This window comes from Nasonia vitripennis, unplaced genomic scaffold (genome assembly GCF_009193385.2).
Source record: "Nasonia vitripennis strain AsymCx unplaced genomic scaffold, Nvit_psr_1.1 unplaced0186, whole genome shotgun sequence".
Classification (NCBI taxonomy): domain Eukaryota; kingdom Metazoa; phylum Arthropoda; class Insecta; order Hymenoptera; family Pteromalidae; genus Nasonia; species Nasonia vitripennis.
In genome coordinates, this window is record NW_022279965.1 from 301,113 (window position 1) to 314,057 (window position 12,945).

The window sequence follows — 12,945 nt, forward strand, 5'->3', positions numbered from 1 at the left end:
AAAGTGCTATGTTATTCTATGTAATTGTTAGTGTGTACATATATATATATATATATATATATATATATATATATATGTATGTGAGTGTATATGCATGTGTTTATATTATGAAACCGAGCATCAGAAATCAGAGCGATGTTTTGACCTGCATGTCAGCACTCCTCACATGCACATAACACGTGATATGTAAGTAGTTAATTTTTGGGTGATGAATGTTGATTGGACTACCACGATCTTCACTATTTTAATTTTATATCTGCTTGCATCGGCATCGAGACATTAACAACTTTGGATCCGATCCACGTACTGGCTGTACCTGGTAAGTAAATACAAGTCTGATACATAAATCACTAAAATATATGACGAATTATTGCATGTGGAAAATTGTAAGAGTAAAATATCGCATGCGATTAAATGTCTATAGGCGAAATCTCAAGTAGTGAAATTTTTCAAGATAAAATGTCAGATGACCGCTGAAGTAACCCAAAATTTTATTCTGGGGCATACTGCATAGTGTAGAAAACATAACTGTATAGTACAATCAGTGCTATTATATCCTAATAATAAAATAAAAATTATTAAGATAAAACAAACATGGAATCATTAAGAATACTTACCCTTGCATCATTTATACCAGTAAGTTTAGTTTTTGGTCGTTCGAGAACAAGAAATGCAGCTAAATTTGCTGTGTACGATGCAACTATTATCATTGCGAATCCAGCCCAAACCATTCCTAGTACTCGTGCAGAAAAACTTCGTGGAGTGCCTGTTTTGGGTTCATTAGTACTATTAATTTATTTAAAATAAAAATGATCTAATCTGGTTGGGTGAGATTTACGAAATAATAAAACGACGATGCTCATGTAAAAAAAGACTTTATTAATAAGTAATTATGAAACGAAAAAATATAAGAAATATTTATTAATGGTACGTGTGCTCTCTAGGAGCGGTGCTGGCAAACTGAGCGATGAACGAGCGCACTGCTGCGCTAGAAGTTGACAACAGGCCCAAGTCTTTTATCTTCTAACACTTCCACTTAGTTGATGATTTTTCATCAATCCCAAGATTGCTCGACATCTAGTCGTTCTGGGGAATCCTCTTTAAAATTAGCCGAGAGCTCTCCATTCTCCAAAGGCAGCTTTTAAGACTTGCTTCCTTTACTATAGTCGCTCATTTCCACCTCTATATCAATCAACTCTTTTATTCTGTTGTTTTAAACGGCATTTGTTTGTTTTAAACGGTGAAGAAAGTGATTTGGGCTAGTCCACAATAGATTTAATAAATGGTTTGTTCTTTGTTATCACTGATGTATCAATAATTGCTGTCGTTTCTTCCTTTTTAAGAGCTTAAGTCACGACATCAGGTATTTTTTTTACAGTTTCTGAGGTTGTTGGTACCGACGCCAAGTCAGCCTCTTACGTTTGCTCTGCAACAAGTGCTTCACTCTAAGTTGCCTTAGTTTCCTGCTGAAAATTTCCACGTAGTTCTAGTGCTCCATTTCACATTTGAAAGCCTTTTACGATCATTTAAATTTCTGCCAGGATAGGTCAGGTTGTAGGGATTTTAAACTGTCTTATTGTGACATACTTTCTGCAGCAAACCGATTGTGCTCGGTCATGTGTGTGCTATCATGTAAAGGATTATAAGCAGATGACAAGGTATATGTTCTTTACTCGCATTTCCGTTCCTTATTGTTAGTTATTAGTTACTAGTTACTGCTCCGTACCAGTCGACTGCGAGCGCGCGCTCAGCCGATTTTCGGGAACTTTACGACGGTTTTTTGCATGTTTCCAGGCGCTTAATAAAAAAACTGAAATCTACGTTTTGTATTGCACAATGTCAACTTTTCGACCTTTTTTTTTAAATTTCAATCGGACTTACGGTACAGCATACAGACCTGCCGCAAAAAAACGTTCCACAAACTTTGAATCGCGATTTTGAGCAAACTAATAATTAGACAGCACCCAACTTAAGTTTACGTTTCTCCCTGTTGTTTCAAAAAGTCCACAATTTGATGACTCTTTTTGGACAGACTCACTAGGTTAAGCACATATATGCGAAACTGATCAATCACTGCTATTATTATTAATTATTATAATTATTATCTAATGACATCCGATCCAAGGATTACATTCGTGATAGACAATGAAGCAACTGTGAATTTAATCAAATTAGGCCTCATAGATGACAACATGCTAATAAATATGCAAGATGTACGATGGCTTGGAGGAATAGCTGCAGAGACGGTACCAACTCTAGGATCGGTTTATTTACTTATAAAAAATAGTTCAGTGAAATTTCACATAGTTAGAGGCGATTTTCCAAATCCACACGATGGATTATTGGGAAATTACTTAAAGAAGGAAGAAGCTGTCATTTCTTACCACAACAACGCTCTGATGGTGAGCGGAGACGTAATGCATCCAATGCCATTTTTGGAACAAGAAAAGGAATACGGGGAGCAAAGAAAGAAAGCACACAACCCTTACAAATCGAGTGACATACTACAAGTTGAAGAGAGAAATAATGACAGAGAAACATGCTACATGAACTCTTCAGAAAATGCAGATAGACCTATGAAAACAAAGCACACCATAAAAGCCAGAACAAGACGTTAGAATCACAACACAAGTTATTAGAATCAATTTGATCAAAAGTGAATTGAAAGAAGGATATATACCCAGAATTAATGTAGGAAACAAAGACGTGTTCCTGGGAGAAGGAGTAATAATCAATGAGAATAATACGTGCAAAATGCTAGCAATAAATACAAGTGAACACGATGTCACCATAGAAGTTGATGCCAAAGAACTCATACCGTTCGAGACTGAACCAGAATTTTTAGAAGAGACAGATAGTGATTTTAACGGCGAGATTATAGTCGACAAAATTAAACGATTAGATAGTAAAGGAAGCCATCAGAAGAAGCCACCTAAATAAAGAATGTAGATCGTATTATAGAGGATTATTTAGATAGATTTCTATTGCCTGGAGACAAATCACCTTACACAGACATAGCCATTCAGCACCATATACATTTATACCGATAAACACGAAACAATACAGGCACCTGCCGAAACACAAACAAGTGGTGAGAGAAAGTGTAGAAAAGAAGCTACGAGACAGAATCATTAGAAAGTCAAATTCACCATGCAACTCGCCAATATGGATAGTACCAAAGAAGCCTGATAGTCACGGAAATCCGAGATGAAGAATGGAAAGTGATTTCCGAACTCAACAAAAAGATGATCAGAGATGCTTACCCTCTACCCAATATCGCTGATATAATGGCTCAATTGGGAGGAGCCACATACTTTTCCATTTTTGACCTTGCAAGTGATTTTCAACAAATATCAATGGCCCCAGAAGATTGTTACAAGACGGCCTTCACCACTATAAAAGGACATTATGAATATACTAGAATGCCAGAAGGATTGAAAAACGAAACGGCTACATTCCAACGATTAATGGAAAAAGTACTCAGAGGTTTACAAAACATAGAGATGCTAGTCTACTTGGATGATATAATAGTGTACAGCAAAGACCTTCAAGAACATGAGCAAAGAAATTTAATGGAAAGACTCAGATTTGCAAAATTAGTATTACAGCCGGATAAAATAGAGTACTTTAGAAGAGAAGTCGGATTCCTGGGACACATCATAAGTGCCAAAGGCATAGAGCCAAACCCAGAGTAAGTAGTCGCCATCGCAAAACTTGCTACACCTAAAAATGCGAAAAACGTCAGAGAAGTACTCGGCATGTTTGGATACTACAGAAAATCCATAAAAGACTTTGCAAAAATTGCGAATCCACTCAATGACCTACTAAAGAAAAATGTAAAATTTGAATGGAGAGAAGAGTGTGAAAACAGTCATCAGCAATTAAAAGAATGTTTGATTAAAGAACCAATTTTGCAATTTTCGGACTTCGATAAAGAATTCACATTAACCACAGATGCCTCTGATTACGCCATCGGTGCCGTACTCAGCCAAGAAAAAGACGGTTTTGATCACCCGGCACAATATTCATCCAGAGCGCTCAACAAAGCTGAAAGAAATTATTCAACTACAAAAAAGGAATGTCCTGCAGTACTATACGCCTTGTACCAATTTAGACCATATTCATTATGTAGAAAATTTACGCTAGTGAGCGATCATGAACCACTGAACTGGATGCATAGCAGAAAAGATCCAGGACAGAGACTAATGAGATGGATGTTCAAATTCACTGGATACGAGTAAACCTTCAAATATAAACAAGGCAAATTAAATAAAAACGCTGATGCGCTATCACGGAACCCGCCAGAAATGACTGAAGAAGAAATTAATAAGAATTTACCTAGTATTAAAGTCATGGTCATAGAAGAGAAACAAAAGAAACAAGAGAAATCATCAGCAAGTGTAACGACGTCATCCAAAGTAATAAAGCAGCCACGAACCAGAATACAATCAACAGGTGATATAGCAAACAAACTCAGAGGACGAGGGAGACCAATAGGCTCCAAAACTAATAAAGAGCACCTAAGTTAGACCACAGCGTAATAGCACAGAGAAGCAGAGCAAGGCGTACGCAAATACAAAGTCCAGTGGGGTAGTTTATCAAACAAGGCGCGATACAAAAAGCACCTAAGACGGCTATATTGGGAAGAAAAACAAAGATATAAAAACCAACAGAGACTGAAGCATCAACATCCAAAGCCACTACTGTAAAACAAAGAAATTCCCGAAAGTTCGACCGATGTAGATTCAGATATATGGATGACAGTCAACCCATCTAGAAGATCATAGCTATCATCTACAACCAATGAAGACAGTGATTTGGACAAACCTCCAATACCTGATCCCAGATATAGTGGATTGCGACAGGAAGAGTCGGATACAACAGAAGGAGAAACACATAACGATGAAGTATTTTCATCACAAGAGAGTCAAGACAAAACCATAAGCAACATCGCCATCGAAGTGAGTGCAGTAGAAACATCTCAGAACGAAGAAAACACTGACGAACAGTCCATAAAGAACCTATCGATTAATACAACTCTGACGAGAGAAGAAGTAGAAAAAGCAAGTAGAAAGTTTAAAGAAAGCATAAAGAGATATGAAATGGACCGAAGTACCAACACAACTGAATCGGGTACGGAGATAGAGATACAAATGAAAATACCCTCGCACACAGACGACGATCATGTACCAGATGAAGTATGCGAAGCAATCTACACATCAGATCCACGATTGTATACAGACGAAGAGGCAGACATAGACGATGTATGGAGAAAGAGTGTTCAGAAACTAATAAAGCGAGCACAACAAAGACTACAAGAAACATCAAACAAAGACGATACAGGAAACAAATTAGACGTTGAAAGTGTAACAGATATAATAATGCCACCACCCAGAAAAACGTTGTTGGTGACGCCAACAATAAAAAGCGACAGTCCTACAGCCAATAGCACACTGAGAGATAAAATCAGAAATCGTAGAAAATTAGGAGTATTAAGTGAAGCAGAAGAAGGGTCAATAATAGACATAAGATTTTCAAAATCACCTAAAGAAACAATACCTTTTCTTTTGCCCACACCACCAGATGGAGCCGTTAAAAAAATATTAGACTCCAACAAGAAGTGATCATGAATCGGAGGATGCCGCCACACACATAACTAAGGAATTCAAAAAAATCCCTCACTGTTGTGAGTAATCACAGTTTGAGAATGCCTCACGCACAAAAGAGACAATTTCATTTCGTATCGGCAGACTGTGACAACACGTGGTCCGTAACTAAATTATTAGTAGAAATCGGAGCCATAGACCTAATGAAAATCAAAAGTAAAAATATAAAAATAGGACAAGTCCTTATTTAAAATGTAACGCCCCGTACAAGCTCCGCAGAAAACTATACAGAATAAAAACTAAAATAGATTTTACGCGAGTATCGCGCTCCCACATTTTCAATTAGGATGAGCCCGCGCTACAGCTGACAGCGCAACTTCAGCAGCGCCACGAGCCAGCGAGCGGCGGTAGCAGCAACACCGAAAGAAGAGGGAGAGCGCGCAACACACCATATATATATATATATATATATATATATATATATATATATATATATATATATATATATATATATATATATATATGTGTGTCTTTGTGTGTAGAAGCGTCGAGCGCAGCGGCGCAAAAGAAGGAGAGGCGACGGCGGCGGCGTAGCGCGCTCATATTATAAATTATTTGTATGAATGAGTTTTTTACATAGGTGTGAATGTCTGTGTGAAAGTGTGAATGTGATAGTATTTTCGGCGGCACGATAACCGCTCGCTCCGAGGCCTATAAAAGGACCCGCACGGCCAGTATGAGCTGACTAGCCGAAGCGCAACTTAAGCGCCAGCGCAACTAAAGCGCCTAGTCCCTGCTCTTCAGAAACTTATGTCTTGAGCAGGTAAAAGACTTAGAATATTTTCAAATTTCTACACTTATAAAAATTTGGAGTTAGGCACGATATCGCATCATAAAGCGTATCAGTCCTAGACTTAGAAAAATTCTAATTCTTGTCAAAATAATTTAGAAAAATTTCGTTACCTAATTTAAACTTGTAAAATTTCGAATACGATCAGATAACGCAAATTTAAGCGTATCTGCATAAAATCTCTTCTTGTAACAATACGATTCAAATCAGATTACGCAACTTAAACGCGTATCTGTTTATTTTTGTTTGTAAAAATCAAAGCGGATTTACCCATTCAATTTTTGTGATACTTAGAATATATGCAAGATATTCGCAATATTCTATTATTTATTTATTTGAATATATTTATTTTTATTATAAAGAACAAAAATCTCTGTATTGCGATAAACCTCCACTATCTGGTATCCCGGACCTGAACTATCATAATTGAGAATTATTTGAAACACTGGGGTCTACTAGCGCAGCCCAGCGTTCTTAAATCTATGTTCGCGCGCTGTCACACTCCAATGCATACACGGTGGCAGGCCGCCTCGGCCCAGGGCGCCAGGCATCGAGATGCCAAGGATCCCGTGATCCCCTGTCCGTGTGAGCGCGACCGTGTGTTGGGACCTGACGGCGTGGGAGATGAGCTCGACTAGCTCTAAGGAATGGGTGGAGTATCGAACAGGGTCGTGGGTCATAAAACTCATTAAGGCTTGCTGCTGATATGATATGTCGTATTTATTCTTCATGTTCTCTCTTAACAACCACGGCAACCTGCCGAAAACCTGCGGCCTCTACAGTCCAGAGGCGCTACGCTGAACTAACTAAACTACACACGAATTTCTACACGCGGCCCCGCAACGATTTTAATAATTCTAACCTCCTTCCGGGAAGATCACCCGCGCCCACTGAACAATCGACGCCACCGCCACGCTCGTCAGCGCGCCGTCCGCCGACTTGTCGGTGCGGGCGAATACCAGCCTCGCCTCTCTGATCGTCTACCGGCCCCGACAACCAGCGCGTCCGTCGCGGCGTATTCTCGTGAGTTATGCGATTTACCCGGCCCATCAGACGCTTATTTTCCCATATACCGCATCATGAAAAATCCGTACTACTATAATAAATCCCCGAAAACCACTTCACGATGTGACGATCTGAACACGACCGCGCGACGACACACAACACTTGCCCGTCCTCTCCGCGCACACTCGTGTATTCTAACAGTTATTTAACGGAATCTCTAGTAATAACTAATCTAACTTAATCGCTAACTTACTTACTAACGGTAGCTCGGTAACACACAGTAATCGGTAGCTGATAGGAATAACGGGGGTGAGGAAACGATAGCGGGAAGGTACAATATGAGAGGAGAGCAATAGCGAGGAAATATGCACACTACATTGGTAACGATAGCGAGGAATTGTGCGAGAGCGAGAGTGTGAAAAAGACAAACGGTAGCTTCAGCGGAGGGTAACAGTAGCGTGAAAGGAACGATAGCGAGGAAAAACGAGAGCTTACAAAATTGGAATGGAAAACCTCGGTTTGCAGCGCAGACGTCCTATCGGTAGCAGCGTTGCGGAGCGAAAGAGGCCGAGCTCTCGCGACGCGGCAACACGTGGCCGCGGGGCCAGCGCTGCGCACGCTCCCCACGCTATTGCGCGGCGCGAATTTTCCACTTGTAACGTGCAGTCGAACTGCCACGTTACATATTATAAAAATTTAAAATCTTTCTATTTAATCTGTTGTCAGAATCACGACGCAGATTAGTAAATGTTCGCGAATTTTCAGATAGTAAAATCAATAGATTTTGTATTCTTACATAAATTTAATTACTACAGGACCGAGATAAGTCGTGGCCGTTTCAAAAAAGCATCACATATTTACAGTCATAATAAAAGACAAATACTTCAATGTCATTAAATTGGTAGATTTACACAAGGCATTTCAGAATTTAAAAGAAACGCTCGTCAACAAAGAAATCAAAAGTTTATTAGACCAATTAGGTTCACCAGTGATTTTAGAAATGCTTTACAAATATTTTCATGAGAGCGGAATAAGAGTGACAATGTGCTACGGGAAAGCGGAAGTACCAACTGAAAAACACAGAAAAGAAATAATAAGCTATCTACACGACAGTCTGACAGGAGGACACAAGGGAATCAATCATACTTATCAGAAGATAACAGAACGAGATTATTGGCCAGGAATGAGGAATGACGTTCAGGACTATATTCGAAGACATGCAAGCTGCCAAGAGCAGAAAATAGAGAGATTCAAGACAAGAGAGCCAATGATAATCACGGATACTCCAATAGAACATTTGACAAAGTTTCAATTGACACAGTCAAGAGGAAAACTCAAAATGACTCCAAGAGGGAACTGTCACCTCTTAACAATGCAGTGTAATTTATCCAAATATCTAATACCGATCAAGAATCTTAATACTACAACAATAGCTGATGCACTAGCGAAATACATCATTTGCCAGTTTGGAGCACCGAGAGCCATACTCTCAGACAGAGGCACCAGTTTCCTCTCCAACATAGTCGAATCGCTACTCAAGTTGTTTAAGATTAATCATCTTACAACTTCAGGATACATACCGCAAACAAACGGTTCGTTAGAAAGAAGCCACGCCCCGCTCATAGAATTCATTAGAATATATTCCGAAAGATACGACGATTGGGACCACTTAACGCCATTTGCGACGTTTACCTATAAGACCAGCGTGCACGAAACTACTAACTTCACCGCTTTCGAACTAGTTTACGGGCGAATAGCGCGTTTCCCTTTGAGAATACCGTCTGACGAAAAATTAAAAACATAATGTTTATATGCGTGACCTAGTATTAAGGTTAGAAGAAATGAAAATCTTAGCAGGCGAAACCCAAATAGCGAACAAGGTTAAAACAAAAGAAAGATACGATAAAAAGGTTAACATATTTAAGGGTAAAGTAGGCGGATATGCGAGACCAATTAATGAACCCCGTGTAAGTAAATTCGATGCTTATAAGAATAAACCGCTGAAAATAATCGAATTTTTAGGTAGGAAAAATGTCATTTTAGAATACCCTAACGGCAAGCGTATACGAAAACACATAAACAAATTGAAACCGGTAGAGGATAAGTCTGATGATGATGATTCGGATTCCCTCAACTAATCAATGATAATGTTACAGGATGAGAATTTTAAATATTTTAATACTAATGCTTAATCTGCTCAACGAGAAGAATCACTCAACCCCAATCCTGGAATATATTTCGAAAAATTGGACGTGATCAGAATAAGAAGAGCGACATGGAAACTCAACATCTACATCAACGTGGAGAATTTCATGCAGTCATTCAGAGCAAGAAGCTCGTACAAAGAAGTATTTTAAACCTGTAAGACAATAATGGAAGAGAGAAAATGCCAACATGCTTTAGCCACCGACCTACTAGAAATAAAAGAGCAAGAACTCACAAGTATCCAAGAAACAATAAAGAAAACCATAGCAAGGACACATTCAATATCCAACAGCGCGACATCTACGTGTAAGTATCAGAGCAAGAAGACTAGTGCCACTATGCATAATAGGAAGCATAAGCAACAGTTTTTTTGGATTAGTGACCGACGTCAAAGTGGAGAACATAAACAGAAATATAGACCAACTTTTCGAAGATCAGACCAAAATAGTACATCTGATAGACAGCAACTCTCACATAATTTCAACGAAATTCGAAGAGTTATACAACATAACCAGCAACCATCACAAAGTGTTACAAGGATTTGAAAGAGAGTTAACAAAAACAATTAAAATCGTGTTTTTATCAATCACATTATCAAGTCGAAATAATAATATACGTCAAGCGATTAGAATCAACCCTAGACCTCGTTATCAAAAGCAACGAAAAATTATTAACAATTCTACAAAGGTTGAAAGAACGAAAAATGTACCCAGAACTTAACGTAAAGCAAGACGTGCTCCATCAAATGAACGTGGACGTGAAAAGAGTGAGTCGAGACTTAGAATTTCCAATACCACCAGAGCATATGAGGGCAGAAGAATTAGCCAAAATATCTAACATCGATGCCATACACCAAAACGAACGGACGTTAGCCGTGCTGCATTTACCACTAGTAGAAATAATGCCGTATCAATTGTACAGAATGCATCCAATCAATGCGCCACAAAGCATGAAAAATAAGACAATAGGACAAGCTTTCATAAAACCATCCCATGAATACATAGCTATCAGTTACGATCATACAAGATACATTAAATTCAATGAAGAACAGAGACAAACATGTATTACGACACACTACGAAGACATATGTCCGATCCTAGGAGGACTCAGGAACGTGCCCGAACCCAGAGACTGTGAAATAACGTTACTCCTAAATCCCGGCCAGGAAGCAATCAACCACTGTGACATAAGATACAGAATGAACATGCAGACCGAATGGACGTATTTAGAATATGATAAATCATGTCTTTATTCCACGGTTGAACCAGAAACACTAAATATTATATGCCAAAACAAACACGAAAGCAAGATAACGATAAAAGAAGCAGGAATCATGCACGTGCATAGCAACAACTGCAGAAGCCACTATAACTGGAGAATTAACCAGAAACACAGAATACACTTATTTATATAAACCAGAGATAAACCTCAAAATAACAGACATTTACCCGTTATTAAGTAAAGGAGACATAGAAATTCATAGTCTAGAAACAGCAAAAATATTAGCACCCAACACAGCTAATAATAACGGAAAATTGCTACATGAAATAATAAGTCAATTAGAAGAGAAAGGTGAACACAAGTGACAAAGTTGCAAAAATGACACAACACTATACGGAAGCATGACCATCCAATTAGCAATCATAGCAATAATAGTAGTAATTATCATAAAAATGACATGCCTCAGCAACTGGCAATACCTTAACCAAAAACACGCCCACCTACCACCCAAAAGAAATGACAAGAGACGAAAACTCATCACAAATGATGAAGCATTCGAACTCGAAACAATCTCAATTAGTCATGAAAGCCCCAATACCCCACATTTTGACCGCGAAACCCTTGAAAGTAAAAAGTCAACAGGCACAAAGAAAATATTATTAATACTGAAACAAGCAGAATGCTCATAATTTACCAAATTTTAACCGAAATTTAAACATAACATTTACAGGAAGCTTGTACATAGCCAAACAGCGTATAATTAAACATCATTAATGACGATAACCAACACAGCCAATCAGGAACAGGTTGTTTTGCCTACTCCCTTGGGACGGAAATGACACAGGACGAGATGTTCTTTAGACAATTTGCACAATTCGGAACCCTAGCTTACTACGAGACAGTTACAGACAGAAAAGGACGCCTAGCGTATGGATATGTGCAGTATTTCACAGAAGAAGAGACCAGAATAGCCAAAGACGAAAGTGACCCGATATACAAAGCGACTTTGCAGAACCAAGAAGACTTCCACGTGTAGCACAAGGAAACACGACTACCAAGTTCTATGAGAAATACAAGAAAATGATAGAAGTAGAATATACTAGCAAGAAACAAGCAAAGTGGTCTCAAGAACAAGCCGATGAAACCCCTCTAGACAAGCTACAACCATTACAAGAAACCATATTGGAGCTGAAAGAAAAAATAGCCAGGATGGAGAGCCAAAAACAAGACAGAGAGGAAAATCCCGTTACCAGCGACCCAATACAAAATGCCCAGAACCAACATAAACCCGAAACACCCGAGACCCTTAAAGCAATAGATTATGACTTAAACGATAGCGACATGATTATAGATTAGGAAAAGTAAGCAATGAAATAGGACCAATGAACATGTGTGAATGAGAGAATGAACGATTGACCCCAATAAAACCCATAAACTATCCCAATTAACAAAAATACTCATTTTTTTTTCTCCTTTACGAATTTCGCATACTTTGTTTTACAGAGATGGACCAAATCTTCCAGACCATAATCGAGTCAGTCGAGCTTGATGAGAGTTCAGGACACGTCACCATCCGTTTTGGCCCACCAGGGAAGCTACCTGTTGTTATGGTATTACTAAATAAGTACGGACCAAACAACAATAAGAGCTTCAAGATCACCAATCAAGGAGCCAATGATGCCACGGCTACATTGACAATCACGTATAGGACAAGCACAGGCACGATACAATTATTACATGACTACGAACTAACCAGACAGGTAGACCAAGGGACAAACACTGTCGAGACAAACGAACCGACAAACAACCCAGAGACGGACAATAATACTGACGCTTCCAAAAATTCTACTGACTCAAACACCATTGATAGCACCGACAGTTCTGAAAATACCGATGACTTCGACTCTACGAGCAACACTGACGATTCCAACAATGGCAACAACAGCAATAATGACGAAACTGTTTCAAACAATGACATTGACAACAACGACAATATTGACGATGCAAACAACGCCTTCGACAACAATAGCGACGTCCAAAGACCCGACAACAACAACG

General features: G+C 38.8%; 1 protein-coding gene across 1 annotated transcript in view; it reads right to left on the reverse strand.

The window, feature by feature from the left end:
* LOC116418325 (glutamate [NMDA] receptor subunit 1) overlaps positions 1–12,945 on the reverse strand; it is a 294,315-nt gene that overhangs the window by 193,851 nt on the left and 87,519 nt on the right. The window contains exon 5 of the mRNA XM_031933396.1: positions 618–766. Coding sequence (XP_031789256.1) covers positions 618–766 — 149 coding nt within the window. The remainder of the gene's footprint in view (positions 1–617; positions 767–12,945) is intronic.